This window comes from Homarus americanus, unplaced genomic scaffold (assembly GCF_018991925.1).
Source record: "Homarus americanus isolate GMGI-L3 unplaced genomic scaffold, GMGI_Hamer_2.0 scaffold45698, whole genome shotgun sequence".
Taxonomy (NCBI): domain Eukaryota; kingdom Metazoa; phylum Arthropoda; class Malacostraca; order Decapoda; family Nephropidae; genus Homarus; species Homarus americanus.
This window is the reverse complement of record NW_024735554.1, coordinates 4,485,738-4,512,155: the sequence shown is the minus strand read 5'-3', so window position 1 is coordinate 4,512,155 and position 26,418 is coordinate 4,485,738. Positions and strand designations below refer to the sequence as shown.

The 26,418-nt window shown below is 42.1% G+C and overlaps 1 protein-coding gene across 1 annotated transcript; it reads left to right on the top strand.

Annotated features, from left to right (window-relative positions):
* The first annotated feature begins 228 nt into the window (after positions 1-228).
* LOC121871423 lies at positions 229-26,156 on the top strand. Its single transcript, XM_042373704.1, has 4 exons — positions 229-281; positions 6,632-7,021; positions 25,119-25,182; positions 25,971-26,156. Exons 2-4 carry the CDS (start codon positions 6,863-6,865, stop codon positions 26,126-26,128), a joined length of 381 nt encoding a protein of 126 aa, XP_042229638.1. The 5' UTR covers positions 229-281; positions 6,632-6,862; the 3' UTR covers positions 26,129-26,156.
* Positions 26,157-26,418: the final 262 nt, after the last annotated feature.

Genomic DNA, 26,418 nt, shown 5'->3' with positions numbered 1-26,418 from the left:
ACAATTCTTTACTTTCTAGAGCCGAACTTGGAATCTTGTGGGCGGGAATGGGAATGAGGGGAGTTCAAGACCATAACAATGCAGGATGTCTCATTTTCTTTACTTGTTTTGGTGAGAGAGAGAGAGAGAGGAGGGGGGTGATGCTGGCGTGGGAGAGGGAAGAAAGGATGTGGGAGGAGGGAGGGAGGGAGGCAGCAGCGCTAAAAACTGCACTCCCAGTCTCCCACTCTCCCAGAAGACTCAGTATGTGGCCGACCATCGTGGGGTGAGGACATCTGCTGGTCTGTGTTACCAATAACTTTATTCCTCCCTCAGTGGTGACTCTGTGGTGTTGCTCGTTCACAATATTACCACCAGGACCCCGTGTTACAAAAAAACTGGCCAGTATTACCACGAATATTGCTGTAATAGTTATAATACTGTACTCCAAAGGCGATAAAACAAGTGAATATCGTGGGAAAACAGACCTATTGTATTGTAACTTAATTAAACGAATTTTATGGTTTATCAATCAAGAGAAATATGTTAATAACTTTCAATTACTTATTATTTTTTTGTAATTTATATAAAAAAGACGCGAAAAAGTAATTATTAATTTATTATTTGGTGTTTGTTCATTGATCGTTTATATAGTACAGCGGATGGTCTAGTTTATACAGTTGATTTACATTATGAAATTTAGTGTATTCAACATCACTATTTGTTCCCTCCCATCTACCTACATTCCTTCCCTCCCTCCCTCCCTCCACACCATCTTCCCTCCCTCCCTCCCTCCACACATCCATCTTCCCTCCCTTCAATCATCTGTCTTCCCTCCCTCCCTCCACACATCCATCTTCCCTCCCTTCAATCATCTGTCTTCCCTCCCTCCCTCCACACATCCATCTTCCCTCCCTTCAACCATCTGTCTTCCCTCCCTCCCCTCCACACATCCATCTTCACCTCCCTTCCAACCATCACCTGTCTTCCCTCCCTCCCTCCACAAACATCTATCTTCCCTCTCTCCATCACCCAACTTCCTCCCTCCCCTCCACACCATCTTCCCTCCTCCTCCACACATCCATCTTTCCCTCCTTCAACCATCTGTCTTCCTCCCTCCTCCCTGAAAACATCTATCTTCCTCTCCATCCACCCAACTTCCTCCTCCCTCCCACACAAGCATCTTCCCTCCCTTCAACCATCTGTCTTCCCTCACTCCTCCCTCTACCTCCCATTCCCTCACCCTAGAGCAACCACTCATGACACATACTGTATTGCCAACCACAGCAGTCAACGCCACTACATTACACACGGGTTTGGCTACACACGGGTTTGGCTACACACGGGTTTGGCTACACTTGGGTCTGGCTACACACGGGTTTGGCTACACTTGGGTCTGGCTACACTTAGTTTTGGCTACACTTGGGTCTGGCTACACTTAGTTTTGGCTACACTTGGGTCTGGCTACACTTAGTTTTGGCTACACTTGGGTCTGACTACACTTAGTTTTGGCTACACTTGGGTCTGGCTACACTTAGTTTTGGCTACACTTGGGTCTGACTACACTTAGTTTTGGCTACACTTGGGTCTGGCTACACTTAGTTGTGGCTACACTTGAGTCTGGCTACACTTGGGTCTGGCTACACTTGGGTCTGACTACACTTAGTTTTGGCTACACTTGGGTCTGGCTACACTTAGTTTTGGCTACACTTGGGTCTGGCTACACTTGGGTCTGGCTACACTTGGGTCTGGCTACACTTGGGTCTGACTGGGTTTCACTATACTCTTGGGGCTCTAAAACACAGTTGAGTTTCTTGCGGTATTCACAAATCTTTCTTCTTACTCTGAGTGTGTCTGTCCCTTTGTGTGTGTGTGTGTCTTTCTGTGTGCGTCTCTTTCTCTATGTGCGTGTCTGTCTTTTTCTGTGTGTGTGTGTCTGTCTGTCTGTACACAAACCATGACAAGATAACACATTAACAAAAATAACAACAATAATAACATGACTAATTCAAACCTTGTGATCTTATCTTTCCCTGGACGTTTAACAAAAGGTGGAACTAACTAAACTAACTTAAAACAATTGAGGTTAAAACAAAAGACAGTAGGCCATCTTGAAGACAAATGGCTAGGTGAAAGACAAGGGCGTGGCTGAAGACAAGAGAGAGAGGATTAAAGACACAAATATACAGTTGTCTTGATGAAAGTGAATTAAGTGCGGTGTTTCTCAAGCTTTGTCCACGACCAGCTGAGGTAAGTTTGTATTCATATTGTCTTTGTCAACATAAACATCGCCACAATACAGTATACAATATGGACTTACGCTTAGGTTTAATATACAAAAAAAAAAGAATCGTATATTTCTTTTTAATTGTTAATAAATATAATGATAAGGCAACTGTACTGGAACCCTTAAGAATTATCCTTAATACCACTCATAAACTAGATAGATAGATAGAGAGATAAATAGATGGATAGATGGATAGATAGATAGATGGATATAGATAAGTCTATAGATAGAGATAGATAGAAAAATATGAATAAATAGATGCATAGATATACATTCATAATTATTCACTAAAATCGCCATACAAATTACATTGGCTCAGCATGTATACTGTATATGCAATGCGGATATCTAATATACTAAGACAAAACAAATATACAAATATACAAACAAAATTCCGAGTAAACTTATAAAATCCCATTAAACGATCGAGTTCATTAAATTCACAGCAGAGTTCATGATTTTTCTCCTAATGCTTGTGAGAAATACTTTGAACTGAACTGGTACACACAAACACCATTAATTGTATAGGTATTAGTGTCTCAGTCTTCCTCTTTTCCCTTTTCTCTTATTTTTTACTTGATCTTTTCTATTCTCTTGGTTTTTCTTCCATTTCTCTCTCTCTCTCTCTCTCTCTCTCCTCGCCCCTACACTTATACACTCTAGGAATATTATCATAAAAGCCTGACTAAAATAACCATTAGCTATTCATATAAGAAACACCATCTGCATAATTTCTCCTTCATTATTATTCGTATTATTATTTTATTATTTTATCATTATTATTATTATTACCAGAACATATATATACAAGTACATCAATGCCTCCCTCCATGAGCTGTTATTAAACCACTATATAAAAGTTGATGCTCCCTCCCCCCCAACACAAGTACAGATCACCTCCTAGTACACCCCAGCACCACCTCCTGCAGTAGTACCCCTCCCCCAGCACCACCTCCTGCAGTATTACCCCTCCCCCAGCACCACCTCCTGCAGTAGTACCCTCTTTAGCACCACCTCCTGCAGTGGTGCCTCCCCCAACACCACCACCTGCAGTGCCCTCCCCAGCCCACCTCCTGCCGGTGGTGCCTCCTCCAGCACCACCTCCTGCGTAGTGCCCCTCCCCCAGCACCACCTCCTGCAGTAGTGCCCCTCCCCAGCACCACCTCCTGCAGTGGTGCCTCCCCAGCACCACCTCCTGCAGTGGCCCCTCCCCCAGCACCACCTCCTGCAGTAGTGCCTCCCCAGCACCACCACCTCCTGCAGTGGTACCCTCCCCAGCACCACCTCCTGCAGTAGTGCCCTCCCCCAGCCCCACCTCCTGCAGTGGTGCCCCTCCCCAGCACCACCTCCTGCAGTGAAATGCCCTCCCCAGCACCACCTCCTGCGGTAATTTTTTCCTCTGGCCCACCTCCTGCAGTATGTTACATAAGTGCTTCCTGGAGGCTCATGGATGTTGGCTGCTTTTTCTCGGATAGATTCCAGGTGACCAATACTAACAAAGAAGTGTGTGTGTGTGTGTGTGTGTGTGTGTGTGTGTGTGTGTGTGTGTGTGTGTGTGTGTGTGTGTGTGTTGGCTGTGTGTGTGTGTGGGGGAAATGTTTTGGACAGCCTATGGTACTAGTCTCTCTCTCTCTCTCTCTCTCTCTCTCTCTCTCTCTCTCTCTCTCTCTTCGTGTCTTCGTTTCTCTGTTGGTCTATCTCTCTTTCTCACTCAACTACAGTATCTCTTTCTCGACTATCTCTCGTTCACTCTTGACTATCTCTTTCTCTCACTCTCGACTCCCTCTGGCGAAGGTTCCATGTATACCCGAATTCTTTATGTATAATGTATCCATGCATAGTCTATGTATACATACTGAACCAATGTGAATTAGTATGAAGATGTTATGGAATATCTCTCCATTTATCTATCTATATAATCAAATAAATAATTCCCACACACGTACAACAAATATAAATTCTCCCGGCAAAAATCACACGAGAACCGACAAAAGAACGTATAAAAATATCGTACGTGTAAAATAAAGTATCGTACGTGTTAAAGAAAGTATCGTACGTGTAAAAGAAAGTATCATATGCACAAAAGAAAGTATCGTAGCCCTGAGTGAAGAGCAACTATCGTACGTATCGTGTGGGAGTTTATGTGACAGTGATGGTCTGTTGTCTTTAAAAATCCGTTTTCCTAAGTGTTGGTTTAAACTGCGGATTTCCCCCCCCCCTCCCCTCCCAAGAACGCCAACATACGACCTTGTACATAACAGCAAGGGGGACAGCCAACCCAAATGGCCCTCACATTCATTCTTTTAGTTTGACGTTATGGCCGGGCGGGTGGAAAGTTTCAACGGGGTGTGGGTCTTCTCTCGTGTTGCCAGAAGTGTTTCAGTGGGATGTGGTTCCTTTGAGGATTGTTTCAGTGGGATGTGGTGCCTATGTCGTGAGGGTGGTGTAGCTTTTGGTGGTGTTTCAGTGGGATGTGGCTCCTTTGAGGATTGTTTCAGTGGGATGTAGTTCTCTTGTGTGGCGTTTCAATGGTGTTTTAATGGTTTGTGGTTCCCTAGTGGCGGAGGTGTGGAGCTTGGTGTATGTGAGAGGTGGGTGTGTGGCGTGTCATTATTATTATTATTATTATTATTATTATTATTATTATTATTATTATTATTATTATTATTAACAAAACAAAAATAACAATAATAAAATAATGAAGATAATAATAGTAATAATAATAATAACAAAAACATCAAACTAAAAAATAAATAAAAAAAACTGATATTTTTTTCATCATTCCAATATTTATAGAACAGAAAAAAATCACAACACCTCCATTTAACCCGGAGTTCCTATCCCACTGAATTATGCAAACTTTTAATAAACTATCTGGTAAACACACACACGGGTATCGGGTCCCTGTGAATCTTTCTAAAACTCGATATATTACGACTTTTTCAATACACACTACTGATAATTGACTTTAACTTAAGATAATACAACTTTTAAATATACACCATACATTTAACTCAATATAATACGACTTTTAAATATACAGTCACACAGACAGACAGACAGACTGGCAGATAGACGAACTAACAGAGACAGACCTACAGACATCCAAAGCAGACACACAGACACAGGCCCAACCACGCACACACGCACAGACAGACAGACACACACACACAGACAGACAGACAGACGCCGCTTCTCTAACATCACTTAGGGACTAAAACTGTTTAAGGAATTGCTACATCAGGCTGTGTGTCCCCGGTTGGCGACGCCTGGGGTAAAACCTGTCTGACATATATGTTGTTTTTCGTGGAGAGAAGTAAGGGAGGTGGGAGAAGTGGGGGAGGGTGGGGGGCGGTGGTAGGGGAGTGAGTGGTATGCTGGTGAAGGTTAGATTAGGGAGGGAGGAGGTGAGGGAGTGAGAGAAGAAGTGAGGTTGGGAAGGAGGGATAGGATAGAAGGTATGTAGGGAGAGTTGAGGGGAAGGAAGGAAAGTAGGGAGGGTGGAGAGGGAGAGGTAGGAAGGAGAACTTAGGGATTAATGAAGACAGTTGAGAGAGAGTGTCGTGGGGAGACCTCCACAAATTGGTGTAAAATTATTCATTTATTTCATCACTACAAAAAATTCATCGCTGAAAGAGATATTAAACATATTATTAACATTTCATTGTATGTATGTATGTATGTATGTATGTATGTACAGTATGTGTGTATGTCTGTGTATGTATGTAAGTATGTATGTATGTATGTCTGTGTGTGTGTATGTATGTATGTATGTCTGTATGTATGTTATGTATGTATATTATACGAACCAGTAATATTATCTCCGTCTCAGGCAGGCACAGGGTGACAAGTATTGGCAGACAGCTCACAACCTTAGTAGATTACTCTGCCTCAGAACTAGGTCGTGTACACCCTAACACACACACACACACACACAAACACAAACACACACACACTCTCTCTCTACTAAATCTTCCTCCTGATCAACATCTTTTATTTCCCTTTTATCTATTTCCTCATTCTCTCTGCTTCTCCTCCTCCTACTTCCCCCTTCTTCTTCTTCTTCACCCCTCCTTCTCTTCTCCTCCTCCTTGTTTCTCCCTCCCTCTCCTTCTCTCTCCTCCTCACCAAAACAAAACACCTCCAGGACGACACACACATATCCGACACGAGGCAAATTCTCTCAATAAAATCTGCATATATAAATAAGTTGACGTCACACACACACACACACACACACACACACAAGCACACACACACACACACACACACACACACACACACACACACACACACACACACACACACACACACACACACACACCTCAATGTATAATAATTCTTTCTTTTTCTCATTTTCCGCAGGATAGAAGGCGAGAGAACCCCAGGATACAACAGAAGCCGGCAGGATATACCACAAGAGACCAGGATAGACAACAACAGCAACCAGGATAGATGAGAAGCAACCCCAAGATAGACAGCGATAGAATAACACAATAGACCAACTAACAGGATAGAATAAACACCCAAAACAGGATAGAATTAAGAAGAAAAAACCCCACAACGAAACAAGGAAAGACGAGATTTCTATAAACCATGATGGGCGTGCGGGCGTGGCGGTGGGCGGCGATGGTGATGACAGTGGTGGTTATGGCGGGCGTGGCTGAGTCTTTACGCTGCTATAAGTGTAACAACTGTATTAAATATGAACTGAGTCAATCCCAAACCTGCGGCCCTCAAGACACACATTGTATGGTAAGTACTAGTGGTGGTAGTGGTCTGTGTGTGTGTGTGTGTGTGTGTGTGTGTGTGTGTGTGTGTGTGTGTGTGTGTGTGTCTGGGTTTAAGGCAGCAACCGCATGATTCTTATATGGAAGGGACGGGGCCCATATCCACCCTTCAGTAGAGCCGACATATAGATGGAGGAACCTAACATGAGAAGAGGTACAGGGAAGGAGTATACAGCTCCTGGAGAATTAAATAGAGTTAGGTTGAGGTTGTATAGACTAGAGGGACAACAGAATGCGGAATAATGTTTTTGTTTTTGGGGGTAGGGGTGAGGGGGTGACTTTACTGGGGGAGGGAGGAGGGTATAGCCTGGCACAGTATGGTGGGGAAAAGGGGGGGGAGGGTTCAGTATCACTAGTTAAGATTAATTGAGATCTCTGGCCTTGGATACAGCGTAAAGAATATGTAACCCTGATGACGAACCACCACCACCCCACTCCATCATCTGTTGTGATCTGAGGTGGGCACTGGCGGGAGGTAAGAGGGTGTGGTACATATATCCTTGTCCTGCGGGAAGAAAACATCCTATCTTCCTTGCGGTGCCCTTGGCGAGGGGAGGGATACAGATACAGACCGCCAGCAGGAGTAGACATGCCATGGATCGCCAGCAGGAGGAAGAGACAAGCCGATGCTCTTGGATGTGGACTTACAAGAATTGACTGCCACATACATACACAGGAGGTAAATTGGTCTTGGTCTTCCAGGAGATGAAGGGAGATTATACCCCTTTTGGTTGACTGAAGTACAAGGAGATGGCGCTGTCAGTACCACAAGGCTGAGGTTTAGTGATGGCGTCCAGCAAGTCACTGAGAGAGAGGAGAGGAAAGGAAAGGAAGAGAGACATTTCTATACGAGATGGAACAGTTACGATAGAAAGACAGTGAAGGCAGAGTCGATGGGGGTTGATTGTGACTGAAAACAACACAACAATCACCAAGATCAGAGCTGACTTAATGTTTACTTCGGTGAGCTCATTTACGGCCCCAATTCTCTCACCTATTACCAAAGAATTAATGACTCTAAACCGATAACATCCATCAGGAGGTCACAGGTGGTCATGTGTCTGGCGGAAACCCTACTGACGCGGCCGGCCATTTAGTGGAGAGGAAGACCCCGAGATGAAGAAGAGGACCTCCTTAAGATAATGTTCTCTATTACGGCGCGGGAGGTGATGGGTGTGGGTGGTGCGGTAGTTGGGAGGATTTTGGGGAATAATCCTTCTTGGAAACTGAACTAACAGCGGGGAGTTTCTAGGATGAGATGAGGAGGATCAGGAGGAGGAGGTGGAGAGGGATGATGATGATGAGGAGGAGGATGAGAAGGAGGAGAGGGGGACGGGGAAGAGAAGGAGGGGAGGGGGAGGAGGAGGAGGAGGAGGAGGTATTTCCGCGTCCAAGTTTTAGCAAGATTACAGGAACTCCTACAGAGTCGACTAAAGTTTGTTGGTGTGAAGTGTGACGCAACTCACCTGTTTGATGATGGAGGGACGCCACGGCACTCAAGACAACTAGGGACCACTCAAGACAACTAGGGACCACTCAAGACAACTAGGGACCACTCAAGACAACTAGGGACCACTCAAGACAACTAGGGACCACTCAAGACAACTAGGGACCACTCAAGACAACGAGGGACCACTCAAGACAACTAGGGACCACTCAAGACAACTAGGGACCACTCAAGACAACTAGGGACCACTCAAGACAACTAGGGACCACTCAAGACAACTTTACTGGTGGGTGAAGACTGATGCTTGACCTCTGTACAGTGGTGCTTGAAGACAGTGGTATACTTGTCGTCATTAAGAGACTCATCAACTGGACAATTAAACTCTGAACTTCCATAAAGAGAGAGTTTTACCCAGAGGAGTTGGAATCCTTAGAGAGTCCGAGAATCCTACCTTAAGAGAGTTATTGTACCATTTATATCCTAAGTTAACATTTCATCAACCAATCAACGCCTGAGTTAACATTTCATCAACGCCTGAGCTAACATTTAATCAACCAATAAACGCCTGAGCTAACATTTCATCAACGCCTGAGCTAACATTTAATCAACCAATCAACGCCTGAGCTAACATTTCATCAACCAATCAACCCCTGAGCTAACATTTCATCAACCAATCAACGCCTGAGCTAACATTTCATCAACCAATCAACGCCGAGGCTTTCAGGAGCGGATACCCATTAGCGTTGAACATCAATGAAGTTGATTAATGAAGAGAGAACAGCGAAGGAGCGAGGATAAAGGAAAAGCGAGGGTGTAAAAAGGAACGGAAGGAGAGGAGATGGAGGGAAGAAAGAGAGGCTAAGGATCACGGGACACAGAGAATAGAAAGAGAAGTGATGGAAGATAAAAGATAGAGGAAATAGGGAGGTGGGGGAGATTACACACCACACCATACGCACCACACTACACCACATCACCACACCACACACACCCACACCACCTCACCACACCACACACCACACCCAACCACACCTCACCACACACACCACCGCCCCACCACACACCCCCCACCACACATTATCAACATCAAAACCAAAATGCTTAACGAAAAGGAAAACTCCCCCTGAATATGACACCAAGACACCTTAGTACGTAGGAGTAATTACCTGCCAGCTAAGTGTGTGTGGGTCCTCGTCAACACCAGGTAACACACACACACACACACACACACACACACACACACACACACACACACACACACACACACACACACACACACACACCACACACACACACACACACACACACGCACACACACACACACACACACACACACACACACACACACACACACACACACACACACACACACACACACACACACACACACACACACACACACACACACACACACACACACACACACACACAGGTATGATGAACAAATCGTAAGTCACTTTTGGTCGCTTATCCTCCAACACAACCACCAGACTCCATTTTCTTTTACCATTATTCCACTCCAATAAATGTATCTGTTCCCCCCAACTAGCTTCCATCCACTACAGCTTAAAAGATGTGTCAGAGGAGTCAGCCAGTCAGTCAGTCAGTCAGTTATTCAGTCAGTCAGTCAGTCAGTTATTCAGTCAGTCAGTTATTCAGTCAGTCAGTCAGTTATTCAGTCAGTCAGTCAGTTATTCAGTCAGTCAGTCAGTCAGTTATTCAGTCAGTCAGTTATTCAGTCAGTTGTAATTCAGTCAGTCAGTCAGTTATTCAGTCAGTCAGTCATTCACCTGTATAAATAAACGCATCTAACACACTATCACTCAAGCATTAGTTCACATCCTGACTTGTTCCTTCGTCAAGTTAATCCTCGAGTCAAGATTTAGTTAAGGTAGAGTCTCGGTTTAATTTGGACGTCATTTTCTCGATGGGTAACTGTACTGTATCTCAAAATCCCATTAACTTGGTGGGTGTGTTATTGGTGTTGAGTTAAGGAGGAGGAGATTCTGTCATTAGGGGGAGGGAGGAGATTCTGTTAAGGGGAGGAGGGAGATTCTGGTGGGAGGAGATTCTGGAGTTAGGGAGGAGATTCTGGTGTTAAGGGGGAGAAGGTTCTTGGCTTAAGGGGGAAGAGACTCTGGGGTTAAGGGGGAGGAGAGGCTCTGGCGTGCTGTATGAGCCCCTGTAAGAGTGACTCCGCTGGCTCCTATAAGACGAGCCTTAATGGATTTCTCGAGGTGGAGCATAATGGAGACTCCCAGGAGGCTCTTGGGTTGCCTGAGGTACGGTGTTGTGGTACCAAGGTGACTGATTGGTCAAATGGGCCCCAGTCCTAACAGACCCCTAACTTAATCATACGGGAAAAAGGGTCAAGTTCAAATAGGAGCCTTAATAAACCCGTAGTTCTAATGGGCCCTTGTCATTCTTAGACAGACAGACAGAAACGTACTTTAATTAATACAAATTTATGAAAGGTTTTTTTTCAGACCAGAATTGATTATATTTCTCAGTTGTGTCTCACTTCTCTATCTCTCACTTGTCTCTCACTTCTCTATCTCTCACCTGTCTCTCAGTTCACTTTTCCTACGTTAGTTACCCCACCATGTTAAAAGACCTCACCTACCACACTCGCTATTACTATTACTGTACCGCCTCGTCATCTGGGTACAGTATCTAATCCACCGACGCTGTATTTGTCCTGTATCTTGCTGTAATGTGAGTAAAGGTGGAAAAACTGTATTATTATTGATATTTTACAGAGTTATTAATAGTATATTTTTGTAGAGTTAATTCCTATTTTTATTTTTATTTTGTTTGATAATTCGATTGTATTATTATTATTATTAGTAGAAGTAGTAGTAGTAGTAGTAGTATTAGTGGTAGTAGTAATATTGTTGTTGTTGTTATTATTATTATTATTATTAACCCTGACATTCCTAACCTGGCTCTTGAGTGAACCTGAAGGTGTGGGTGCTGAGTGAGGAAATGTGGAGTAGGTGTGTCAGGTAAGGAGTAAGGAGGAGGAGGAGGAAGAAGAGATAGTAAGGAGCAAGGAGCAAGGAGGAGGAGGAGGAGGAAGAAGAAGAGATAGTAAGGAGCAAGGAGCAAGGAGGAGGTGTGGGGGGGACAGCTTTAAGAGGCAAGCATAAGGCTTTTCCACCTGCCTGTCCAATGTTATTTACCGCAACTCACCTGGACAAACGGCCCCTTCCACAATCTTCTTCATTCCCTCTTTCTCATCTCCTTATCTTCTTCCCCCTTTCTCGCTCCTCCTCCTTATTTATCTACCTCCCTTCCTTTCCCTTTCCTGTTTTTGTTACTCTTTCTCCTCTTCCCCTCCTTCCTCCCCTCTTCTTCCTCACTTCTCCTCTCCCTCTTCTTTATCCTCTTCCTCCTACCTCCCTTCCCCTCTCCTCTTCCCCCAGGCTATGAAAGCAGAGATCTCCCGCTAATGCCTACCCCAAACATGTTGTTATGGACGAAGGAATGAGATGAGCAAACTCTCTCTCTCTCTCTCTCTCTCTCCTGATGGAAGATATTTCAAAACAATGGTCTCCTGTAAACGTTGGCTGGCAGGTGTTTGATGGTTTACAGCTGTGTTTATGGGCACTACCATCCAGCGAACACTCCCCCTAGCGAACCACCCACCCTAGTGAACTACCCTCCCGCGATCCACCCTCCTAGCGAACCACCCCCCCAGCAAACACTCCCAGCGAACCACCTACCCAGCGATCCACCCTCCCAGCTAACCACCCTCCCAGCAAACACTCCCAGCGAACCACCTACCCAGCGAACACCCACCCACCCATAAAACTCACAAATGCATTTTACGACACCTTATCAATATTGGTCAGTAGTGTTTGTCGTCTGTCTTACCGTCCCTTATTTCTCTCTCTTCTATCTTAACCTATCTCTATTTTCTTATATTTTCTCTTCTAATTTACTTTTTCTTTACTTTCTCCCAATTATTAATTCGATTTTTTCTGCTCTCTCTCTCTCTCCCCCCCCCCCTCTTTCTCTCCCCCCTCTCTCTCTTCTCCCCTCTTTCTACCCCCCTCCCTCCTTCTCTCTCTTCTCCCTCATCATTCTAGTCCATCTCTGTTTTATCTCCGTGTATTGTTTCAGACCATTTTTTTATGACCTGGGTATATGACGCGCCGACGTATATAAGTCTGGTATTTTCATTAGTTTACGCTCATATCGCCTCCGTTTTCTCTTTTATTTCCCAACTTTTTTTCCCATTTTCTATTTGACAACTTTTTTTTATCGTTTTCTTCACATTATGTTTTGCCTTCAATTTCTTCCGACTTTTATCACGTTTTCTTTCTTTTTATTTTTATTCGTTTGAAATAATAATAATAACACTAATAATAACACTGGCTTCATCAACGGGGTAAATTGAGTACCAAATATGGCGTCCCAGTAGAGAAGGGGTTAAGAGCCTAAAATAATAATTAAACTACAATAATAAGAATAAAAACAAGAAAATGATACAACTCCTCAACCCTCGCCTCTGCTTCAGGATAACGGCTCACCACACACACACAGACACACACACACACACCCCTGGCGATATCCATTCATTCGAGCCATTGGAGTCAGAGGTCAATGGGCAGTTAAGGCTCAAGAGAGGTGATGGTGATAGCGGTGGTGGTGATAGTGGTGGTGATAGTGGTGGTGGTGGTGATAGTGGTGGTGGCTTATTATTGTATCTATCCGTAATGTAGGAATGTTTGGTGATGGGCCAGTAGCTATCATCTAATCTAACTAAATTTAACCTAAACACACACACACACACACTCGACAATATGTCTTAGGATCTCCGTAGGGACTAGCACCCACATAGGCCTAGCGCAGGAAAATGATTGTGTAAGCCTAGGCACGTTGCTCATAATTCTGGCTTCTCAAATATCCGTAACTTATTTTTTTTTTGTAGAGTTTCAGTTCAATTTGTCGGCCATTTTTAGTGTCATTATGTGAGTGTTAAGTGATATTATTACTTATTGAACAGATATTAATAACTTTTTACTCTCTTATGAATGTTATATTGAATACAAGAAGTCATGAAACGCAAGGTCACTTTGGGGACATTATAAAAAAATAAATAAAAGTCCCTACTCGACATTGCTCAAGTGGGAGATGACGTCACAGGAGGCATTTGTGTTGAAGCAGCGGCCTCCCTCACTGCCTCCCTCCCTCACTGCCTTCCTCCCTCACTGCCTCCCTCCCTCACTGCCTTCCTCCCTCACTGCCTCCCTCCCTCACTGCCTCCCTCCCTCACTACCTCCCCCCCTGCCACTCCCAGATCGCCTTTAGAATAAATGGTAGTTCTTAATATCAAGCTCCATTAGTTGAGGTAATTATAATATGGCTTAAATTAACCCTTTTAAGTCCTGGAGGGTTAAATCGTCGTCCTTAAAGAGTTAAATCATCATTACAATCAAGGGGTTAAATCTTCCTCAAAGGGTTAAATAATTCTCGTCAAAGGTTTAAAGGTTTCTTCACCAACACTCTAATATGGAAGAAATTCACCCCAAAGCCTTTACCCCAATTTATGAACAGTATCTAAAATATTCCTCAACTTAAAATGAATCTGGAGTGAGGTTTAAAAGTTAGTCAAGTACAAGTCTTCACAAAGGTATGGGGAAATGAAATAGACGAAATCTTTAACAATCCATCTGCTAGTGTTATGAGCAAGTCAGGCGACGGTCGGGAAGTTTTATAATCAAGAGCGTTTAAGAAGCCATATCTGTGTCACTAGTTCACTATTCTAGTTAAAGGAAAAACAAATAAAACGTAAGAGTGTGTGAGTGTGAGTGTAGGTCGTTGAGGGGCGTAAGCAAGCGCGACATACGAGACAGACAGCGCCACTCGCTCGCCTCCGAATACTAGTTCAGTAATATTCACGAGTCTACAAAAATCTTGTGGCCTTTCTCTGTCACTCCGGGAAACAAAATGAATAGTCTACCTTCATAACCCAGCCTGCAGGGTTGTCTTTTTTTATGATGTACTACCTTCATATATTTAGGGTACAAAAATATATAGTCAACGATGACGGCTTTAGAAGTTGTGTGAGAAGAAATACGTGAATTCGTTCCTGCTTGTGATGGCTTCAGAATATTGGAACGAGGAGAAAATATTGGCGGGAATTCACGTTGTCGTGATATTTATCGTCATCGTCAATCTGAACAGCTTCCGTTTTTTATGAAAAATACCAATCAGAATATATATATAATTTTTTCCAGTGGTATAAAAAGTAAATATAACTTTTAAAAACATAAAATACTAGTAAACTCATTAAAAACTGCTAATTGTGCCGGATCTGTCGTTATGTGGGTCACGGAGAGAAGTCTTTATCTCTCTTAAAGAGAACAAGATCAAAACATTGGTTGACTGGCCGTGAGATTGGTCAACAGGAGCGTCGCTCTCCCTATAGCATCAGAGCCAGACGCTGATTGGCTGGTTGTTGGGTTGACGTCACTGTGAGTGTTGCAACAAATGGTCATAATATTTCACGCCATGATATCACCACCAGAACCACCACCTACAGCTGCCGAGCTCTACCAAACACATCTCCTCCTGTCCAATATTTACGGGGATTTCCCCTGTTTTGGCGGCCTTTTTTTGTGTACCAACATCTCTAACATATTTTTCCTTTTTTTCCTTTTCCGGGCCGTTTCCCCTACATAAATCAGACGCCTTCTGAAACCTATATATATCACAAGAAATATCCCATTTTTCTAACACGTGCAAATTCACTGAGTGGCTTTCTGTCTGGTGAAAAAGTTCTATCGGCCGCTTTAATATAAAAACATTTTCAAACTGTTGGCTGACTTAGGAAAATGTCTGAATGAATGAATGACTTGAAAATGGTCTTTAATTAAAATATTCTTATTCAATTACATATATTTCTCCATCAATCCAGTCATCAGTTATTTTATTGGTCGTAGAGATACAAATTACAGGTCGTAGAGGTACAAGTTACAGGTCGTTGAGGTACAAGTTACAGGTCGTAGAGGTACAAGTTACAGGTCGTAGAGGTACAAGTTACAGGTCGTAGAGGTACAAATTACAGGTCGTAGAGGTACAAGTTACAGGTCGTAGAGGTACAAGTTACAGGTCGTAGAGGTACAAATTACAGGTCGTAGAGGTACAAATTACAGGTCGTAGAGGCACAAATTACAGGTCGTAGAGGTACAAGTTACAGGTCGTAGATGTGGTTACAGGTCGTAGATTACAAATTACAGGTCGTAGAGATACAAATTACAGGTCGTAGAGGTACAAGTTACAGGTCGTAGAGGTACAAGTTACAGGTCGTAGAGGTACAAATTACAGGTCGTAGAGGTACAAGTTACAGGTCGTAGAGGTACAAGTTACAGGTCGTAGAGGTACAAGTTACAGGTCGTAGAGGTACAAGTTACAGGTTGTAGAGGTACAAGTTACAGGTCGCAGAGATAAAATAAACATTTCACCGAGGCTCAAAATTACGTTTCCACCAATATATAATTTATAACATCAAACTAAATCTACATTTTTTTTTTACATAAACAATTAAAAAGTTACTATAATATCAATTAATTAAACCTAAGAAGCATAGCCGTAGGACAGTGTTACCAGATAAACGTTCACGACCGGACGCCTCTACAGCTGCGTTTCTTTACCCTTATAAGAGAGGGTAGGAGGATGCTTCGAGTTAAGGTAGAGTCTCAGCACGATTTCAACGCCATTATATCTTGAAGTACGGTGATTTAACCCTTTGACGACTGTGATTTAAATGAGGCAGTTTAACATTCCCAGTTGGTGGGAAATTCTCTGTGCAAAATCCTGCAGAATCCTGACGCGTTCTTCGATCTCAACTTATGAGGAAAATCCGGATTCAGTGAAGCATTCTTACATCACAATATAGAATAAAAAAAAATACCGCATGAAATCGTGGTGAATCTGAGCCAGCAAGGATACCAAGTCGGATTCAGATCACAGTGAGAAAGGAACTACGACACCAGGGTTCGGATTCATTCACATTCACTCGGATTTACTCGGCTTTAGATACAATAATTTGGTGTCCTAAGTAGCATTAAAGGACAAATATAGCGAGAAAAGTTTAAGTTTAGATTTTTAATACTTTATTTCGGTGATATATATCATAAGCCAGAGAACTAGAAATGACCTTACCCCACACACACACACACACACACACACACACATTACAAGGACAAGTTAACGTACGAACCTCTCCCTTGTGACCCCTGCCAAGACAGTAATGGTCGGAACACTGAGGTTTATGATGCCTGAAGCCTTTGTGGGGTGACAACAACACGACACACACACACACACACACACACACACACACACACACACACACACACACACACACACACGGTCCACCTCAAGACACCACCGATATATCTGGCTGGCTGGAGGGAACAGTGTATATTTATAAGATTTTGTGAAGGAGAATATTGTGTAGTGGTGGTGCTGTATGTATGTATGTATGTATGTATGTATGTATGTATGTATGTATGTATGTCCGTCTGTCTGTATGTATGTATAATTCACTAAAACCATCCCACAACGCTAAACAGTTTCCAATTTATCCCGAGATAGTAATTAATGATCGTCCGGTATAATGGCTTTAAAAAAAACTATATTCTTGGTGGAGAAGAACAAAGGGGTGGGGGGTGATGATGGATGGTGGTGGATGAGATAGTGAGAGATGGATGAGATAGTGAGAGGTGGATGAGATAGTGAGAGATGGATGAGATAGTGAGAGGTGGATGAGATAATAAGGGAAGAATAATAAAATAGAAGAAAATAATAGTATAATGGATGTGTGTGTGTAGGTGTGTGTGTTTGTGTGTGTGTGTGTGTGGGTGTGTGTGTGTGGGTGTGTGTACGTAGTAGTTTCCGTTATAATTATAAGGTTATTAACCCCTTGAGTACGATGACTTAACCTACCTTGATTACGATGAATTAACCCCTTGAGTACGATGACTTAACCTAGCTTGATTACAGTGTTATCTTACTCAGTAAATAGGTCATCGTTCTCAAATGAGTCACTTAAGTTATGGAAATTAAGCGATTAATATGACCCGAGGAGATTATACTAATAAGCTATGTCCCCTCACGCCCGCACGCCCACCCAGCTATTAGAGGAGAAAGGACTTATTATTAATGTATGTAACTGTAGTGACCTCTGTAGCCTGCACTAACCTTCACAACCAATGTTCTTCACCGCGTCTGGTCCTATGCCAGTCCCCCAGGCCTACTAGACCCCTTCCCAGGCCTATTAGACCCTCTCCCCCAGTCATATTAGACCCCTTTCCCATGCCTATTAGACCCTCCCCAGGCCGATTAGACCCTCCCACAGACCTACTAGACCCCTCCCCAGGCCTACTAGACCCCTCCCCAGGCCTACTAGACCCTCCTCCTCACTCCTACTAGACCCTAATTATAACAAGATATTTTAAGATAGGTGTTAAGACAAGGATTCATTTTGGCGCGTAAAATCCTACAAGAACTGAACCATAACACAGTATCCAGGTTCAAGCGTCACTAACTTCAAAATCATCCAATAACCTAACCTAACCTTCATTCCTCCAGGTAGCATCAGGGTGGTTTATCTTCAGGTGAAATAAGCTGGGAGGGGCTGGCGGGGGGGAGAGGGGGTGAATCTAGTAACAGTTGAAAAATTTACGGTGGCTCCCTTGGTCGGCTACACAACAATGACCCGTGACCTTCAACCCAGCGACCACAAAATCATTAGAAACCCAAATTTAATTAAACTATAACAAAAACAATACAACAACGCTAATAATAATAATAATAATAATAATAATAATAATAAGACAATAATAATAACAATAATAAAGAAGTAAAGTGAATCCATCTAACCAACCGACTCCCTCACAGAACGAACCCAAGATGGCGTCCACAACATCTTGAATTACGATGAAATAAAATCTAATTAAGAATCTCTCATAAATTCCCAACCACCGTAAGAAACAACATATTGTATAAAAACTTTCAGAGGAAAATATAATAATTACAGTTTGTTTTATGTATGAGGCTAAGTTACGGGAATAAACGTATTAGAGATGTAATTAAACAATATCTAGATTTTAATTGGTTGAATATTAACATGAGGGTAAACATTAACGATGGCTCTATATACTAAATCAACTCATAAAGAATATTAATTAACAGTTTATATCGGGTCAGAGATGTAAGTCTGTAACAAAGGCATAAAATTATTTACATATTACTCTTGTGTGGCAATGCTTCATAACAGTGAATTAGGGGAAAATGGGTTTATATCCAGATTACGTTATGTTGTCAGAAATGAACGATCACATTTACTTTAAATCTTATGGAAAAAGATGATTTTAAATTACATATTGGATCAACAAATTTTCTCCCTGTGTGTGTGTGTGTGTCTAAATTATTCAAATCATCTACTTTATATTATTTTTTTATACGTACTTTAATCTAATAAGCCTGAAGTACTGGTGTGATAAACCCACACTCTCTCTCTCTCTACTATATAGTATAATATGCCAGACTCCAGCAACATAATGTACGCAACTTGTTTTCAAGGCTCTCTTGCCCGAGGCGTCTGTTTTATTGTTGTTTTCACCCCCGGCAAGAGTGCGTGGTTATGGAATGAATAACATAAATAATAATAGCAATAATAATAATAACAATAGCAGTAATAATAAAATAACAATAACAATAATAATAACACATATATAGTATTAAACAACATGGTGTAAAATAAGGTTCATATCCACGTTATCTCCGCTAGAACGTATCAGGGCCTGCGCCACTTAGCCGTCTGAGAGCGGGTAATTTTATCGTATTTTTTTTTTTGTGATGGTGGAAATTAGTTTTAGGGCATAAATTCTTAACATTTTGCTGCATATCGTCGACGAAGGATTTTGACGCGCATACTCGGGAAATCTTGGCGGGAATATATGTCGAGGATTTCAGTGCATACATTGGAGGATTTTGGAGAATAAATTTAAAGGATTTAGTGACATGCGCTTGAAGGATTTAACTATATATATATTTGACTTGTTTGATGCATATTCATTAATCATTTTGGTGCACACATTTGAGAGGATTTTGGTCCACATATTCAGAGGATTTTTTGGTGCACGTACATGGACGATTTTTGTACATGTAGGAAATAATGTGAATATATAAACGTGGCTATATTTACAATGTATTTTATTTTCACAGTTCATAATAAAGACAAAAATATATATAAACGATGTGAGGGAAAAAACACCATATCTCAAAAAGTGGTACAAATTCGCCCAGAGTTTGGACGGGAATGACAGACGACACCCAGACATTCGCTTCAACCAAACTTACTGTTACTGAATGCTTTTAAGGCTCATAAAACCATCGTGCTGACGTCAAATTCATGAGGAAACAAACTATCTTTATTCTCGTCCACTAATAAGTAAAAAATTACCCATTATGAGGCTATAAACGCAGGGATATGGAGACGATGACAATATCTTCCTGGGAGAGAAAAAAAAAGCCTGTCGCATCCCCCTCCTCCCCGCCCAATCCCATCTCGGGTTGGTGTGATGGATTCCCTAATAATAGTCCCTAATAATAGTACCGTGTCCGCCAGTCAAGTTATCAAATTCAATTGTACATGAAACAAACTGTCACGTTCACTCCCAACTCGGTATTTTCTTTCTTGGGCCGAAGATAAAATTCCCAACATTGTTCCAGTTGAGGATGCCACTGCCGCCATTACATGACTCAGCATGAGACGTTTGGAAACTATTTTCTTACGGAAGATAAGGAAGCATAAAGGCTGAGTTTGTAATCGGTTATGAATGAGTGATATATTTTATTAAAGTTTACAAGTAATTAAGTAATTATTATATAAGCACAGCCAATATGAACCCCAATAACGCCCACCAGACCATTTGATATGGCGTAGTATACAATAATTTATCGCTGTACCAAAATAAACGATTATTATGTCCAAACCTAAAATATTTCCCAATACAAAACAAAATTTCATACAAGAGAGCTCCGATAGATAAACATAAATCCAGTTTTATTAGCCATGAAATCAATTCTACGACTTAAAGCTTCCACGAAATCCAAAAATAAAAAAAGGGAGAAGCGACCATCGGATAAATTGAAAATAACCGTGAGTGGTGAGATAAGGCGCGGGAACTAGTGTTTTCTACCAGTGGGAGACATGGTTAGGCTTCCCTCTGTGGCGTTCTTGTAGCCAGCATCCATCTTCCTCCGCCTGGTAGTATGTCACTTCTTGTTGCCGTTTTTGTACCAGTGACCCATAATCCGGAAGTAATCCGTCCCCGGTTCATAAGAGAGACATAAACCTTGTTTGTTTTTGTTCATATAAACCGAATAAGATCTTTGAGATAACATATGGTACATAATCTGGCAAGAATATTAATATAAATACAGACTAATACCTATAGAACCAACTTAATCACGTACGATTTTTGGTGTAGACAAGCAAGAGTGGAACCAAGGCATTAATAACAGAATACAACACATTAGTTTCAAAACACTGTAAAAACAAGAACATAAACAACAACAAACAGTTATTCAATGATATTAACAACCTTTAAAAACTAAGTACTTTTTAAAATGTCTCGTATGAAATTTGACCAGAAAGTTGGAGTAAAAGTATAAAAGTTTGTATCAGCGACATCACTAAGTGAATGTGAGACACTATTAGTGCTTTAATTTGCATGTATAAACATTTTTTTCTTTTTTAATTGAATAATTCCGAGTTTTTCCTTTTTAATCATAAATATTCTGTTTCCAATTAATTTGTATCGACTATTTAGTGACTACCAAAATTATTACAGTGCTGTTGCAGCTTATTTACTTATTTTCTTGTTCCTCTTCCAATTCTTATTTATCATCAGTATTTGTCCCACAAAAAAAGAACGACACACACACACTAAGGCAAGAAGACCAGCTGGGCGGTGTTGCCACGCACCCAACACCCAGACAAGGGTGGGGAGATAGTGAAACGTGGCGCCCAAACACCCTAGACTTTATCACTCCAGTTCGTCCCTCCCGTCCTTATAACCCATACATATTTATTATTTTTTAGCACTATGTTAACTAGCTATCATTTATAAACTATATATGGATATTTTTATTTTATTTTACTCTTTTTCACAGGGAGGATATGCTAATGAAATCATAACCGCGGTATTTTCACCCTTGTGGCATCGATCTTTAAGGGTGATTGTTATTATTCTGTACGTTTAGGACATCTGAACAGTTTAATAATAACTGCGAAAATTCAACCTTATGAAAAACTACCGTAAGGGACATTTTACATCACTCTATAGTAAATTCATAGACGGGGAAAACTCAGCCTTGTATATAACCAACATAAAGACCATTTTCGTACATCCACTCAGTACCCAAACCCACACAAAGGGAAATAAACCTTAGGAGAAGCGTACGTAAGGATTATTTAGCTTATTGCCTTTGATAATAAACGACAACAGGGGGAAGTGAACCTTATGCTATGGTGGGAAACGGGCCATTTACCCTCATACACTAGTTTAAGGGGTTAGTCAGCTCCGTATATAATTTAGTTATCTGGTCGCTTACACAACCAAACTGTCCACTCACATTATATTCTCCTATACTGTACTACACTGACTATCATACTGACTCACCCATGATACTGACTATACCATCATCATACTGACTCACCCATGATACTGACTATACCATCATCATACTGACTCACCCATGATACTGACTATACCATCATCATACTGACTCACCCATGATACTGACTATACCATCATCATACTGACTCACCCATGATACTGACTATACCATCATCATACTGACTCATGATGCAAACTATATTATCATGACTCACCCATGATACTGACTATACCATCATCATACTGACTCTACGGATAATTGAGTCATACATAATACTTATCTCGACTAGGGGTATAGAGCACTTTCCTAGGACTTATACCTGCAGTGAGAGAGAGAGAGAGAGAGAGAGATGGTAGTTGTCGCTATAGTAAATTGTTATAGATCGGAGGAGCCACTTGATACCCTTTCCTTACCCTCCCTTCCTTCCTTCCTTCCTCCCTTCCTCTCCCTCCTTCCCTACCCCTTCCTTTCACACTCCCTCTTCCCCTCCACACCCTCCCTTCCCTTCCTCCACCTCCCTCCCTTCCCTTCCTCCACCTCCCTCCCCTTCTTCCCCCTTCCCCTTTCCCTCCCCTTCTTCCCCCTTCCCTTTCCCTCCTTTCTTCCCCTTCCCCCTTCCCCCTTCCTTCCCTTTCTTCCCCCTTCCTTCCCTTCCCTCTACAAGAATAAATACATCTCTGCCTTGAATCAAATGGCGTCAAGTCAATGTGAAACGGGCGGAGCACAGACGGAAGGGCGGATTAAGAGAGGGCAGAGAGAGAGCGGATTAGAGAGGGGCGGAGAGGGCGGATTAAGAGAGGGGTGGATTAAGAGAGGGCGGAGAGGGGCGGATTAAGAGAGGGCGGAGAGGGAGAAGGATAGGACGTAAGAGGAAGCAACATGGAAGAGGGGAGCAAGGATAGGACGGGACAGAAGGATGGACGGTAGGGGGGTGAGGATAAGACGGTAGGGGGACGGCTGAGGGTGGAACGGATGGGACAGGGGCTAGACGGAGGATAGACAGAGACGGGAAGGAGCTTTAAACCCTTGTTAAAAAGACCTCATGACTTAACCTACCCTAACCTAACCTAACACACACACATGCAAACAAACACCACACACACACACACACACACACACACATGCAAGCAAACACACACACACACACACATGCAAGCAAACACACACACACACACACACACACACACACACATCATCACTAAACGATATCATGTTAATCTAAGCAAATAAACCATCCACCGGGAGGCCTGACTTCTTATCTTTCTCTTTATCTGTCTGTCACATCACCTTACTTCATTTTCCCTCCATTTATCATCATTTTAATTCTCGTCTCTCTCTCTCTCTATCTACCATTCCCACCATCATCATTTTCTCCTCTACCCCTCATTCTAATTCTCATCTCTCTCTCCATCTACTACTTTCATCACCATTATCTCTCTCCCCTCATTGTATTTATTCTCCGCTTAGTTATCCATTTTTCCCCTGTTCCTCCCTTCCTCGCAATTTCCTCCCATTTCCTTATTTATCGTGATGTTTTTGTTCTATCGGATTCTCTCTGTCTCTCCCATCTCTCCCCCTTCCTCCTGACCTAATCTTTGGTTTCTCTCTCTACTTCCCCTCTTCTTTTCCTCATTCTCTTTCATATCTCCCTTCCTTTCCTATCTCTCTCTCCTATAATACCTTCCCTTCCTGTATCTCCCTCTCCTCTTTCCTCCATTCATCTCCCCTTTCCCTCTCTGTCCCTTCCCTTCCCTCCCTCCCATCCCTTTGACGACGATGATTTAAACTAAGTATTAAATTCGGTAAAAAGACAGACACACACACACACACACACACACACACACACACACACACGACCAGCGACATAGAACAATCTTAAAATTCAACAAAATAAAACCGAAGACAGACAGACAGACACACATAAGGACAGACAGAGAGACAGACAGAGACAGACAGACAGACACAGACAGACACACACACATAAGGACAGACAGAGAGACAGACAGAGACAGACAGACAGACACAGACAGACACACACACATAAGGACAGACAGAGAGACAGACAGACAGACACAGACAGACACACACATAGGACAGACAGAGACAGACAGACAGACACACACATAGGACAGACAGAGAGACAGACAGAGACAACAGAACAGAACAGACACACACACATAAGGACAACAGAGACAGACAGAGACAGACAGACAGACACACACATAAGGACAGACAGAGAGACAGACAGAGACAGACAGACACAGACAGACACACACACATAAGGACAGACAGAGAGACAGACAGAGACAGACAGACAGACACAGACAGACACACACACACATAAGGACAGACAGAGAGACAGACAGAGACAGACACAGACAGACAGACACACACAGGACAGACAGAGAGAGACAGACAGAGAGACAGACAGACAGAGAGACAGACAAAGACAGACAGACACAGACAGACACACATGGAGGCTGGTCGAGGGGATTAATACAAGAAGCAAAAATAAAAATCGGGTGAAGGAGCTGACAAGAGAGTTGAATGTCGGCCAAGATGACAAAGGCGGAGGAGAGAGAGTTACTTGTCTAGTCCATTAACATCTCAGTCAATATAACGACAAATAAATAAATACACAAATAAACAAATATATATATAAATAAATAAATAAACAAATAAATATATAAATAAATAAATAAACGATATAAATAAATAAATAAACACCGTAGACTTTGAACTGACGACGCTGCTACCAGACCCAAGATCTTAATTAAATTCTAATCGAAGCTGATTTACATATTACCCGAAATTGTCTAATTAAGCTCCTTGTTTATATTCTCCCTATGCTAATTGTCTTCAAAAGGTGTTGTTGTATTAATTGATATTCTTGTGTTGAATTTTTTCCCGCTTTCAGAAAATGAACATGGAAACCGGCCAAGTGAAGAGAGCCTGTGGGACGGAAGACATGTGTACCAACAGTAAGTGAACTCTCTCTCTCTCTCTCTCAACAAATTAATAAAACTTTCCAAAACAAAAATAATAAGAAACCTTTCAACAAAAAATTCATAAAAAAAAATATCCGGTCCCTCATCTATCAAAAGTTGGGAGCAGTGTCAACATCCCGCCATCTTGGTTCTCCGGGAAGATTAAATTGTCAAGGCTGAGTGTTTATGTGTGAGGATTTTTTTTATACTACTACTACTACTACTACTACTACTATCAATGGCCTCCATCCTCCCCCAATAGCCACACCTTCGCCGCCATTTTATTACCTTAAAATTAAATATCTACGACTACTACTACTAATAATAATAATAATAATACTAATAATAATAATAATAATAGTAACAATAATAATAATAATAGTAATAATAATAATAATAATACTAATAATAATAATAATAATAATAATAGTAACAATAATAATAATAATAACCACCTGTACCGACGCAAGCCAACTTCTACTGACCTGTAGTGACCTATAATGACCTCAATCGACCTGCAACTTTTTCTTGTGACATATAATGACCTGTAAAAACCTCAAGTAACCTGCAACGATCTCAAGTGACCTGTAACGACCTCAAGTGACCTGCAACGACCTCAAGTGACCTATAATAACCTCAAGTGGACCAGTAACTACCTTACGTGACCTGTAATGACCTTAAGTGACCTGAACGACTTAAAGTGACCTATAATAACCTCAACGACTTCAAGTGACCTAAAATGACCTGCAACGACCTCAATTGACCTGTCTTCCCTCCTACAGGCGAGACAAAACTGAAGACGAAGTACACTGGAGTCGCCTGCTGTACCGGAGACAACTGTAACCCGGCGTCCAGTGCGTCACCCCCTCCTCTCCTGCTCCTGCTGGTGTTGATGTTCCTGCTTCCTGTGATGCCTCGCCTTCTGCTGCTCAGCTGTTGATTGTTTATTACCTGTACCTCCCCGTCCCCTAAATCACCGCGGTGGATCTGCTTGCTAATGTGTAATGTTTATGTTGTGGAGTGATTCTTCTTCTTCTTCGTCAGCGTCTTCGTCAGCCAGCTTGTTGCAAGGGTTGAAGAATGTTGTACTGTATACCCGTCCTTTCTGCACCTGCCATCTCTCTCTCTATCTCTCTGTCTCTCTCTCTGTCTCTCTCTCTCTCTCTCTCTGTCTCTCTCTCTCTCTCTCCTTCCTATTGCTCCTGTTGTAGTTATTTCTTCCTGTTTCCC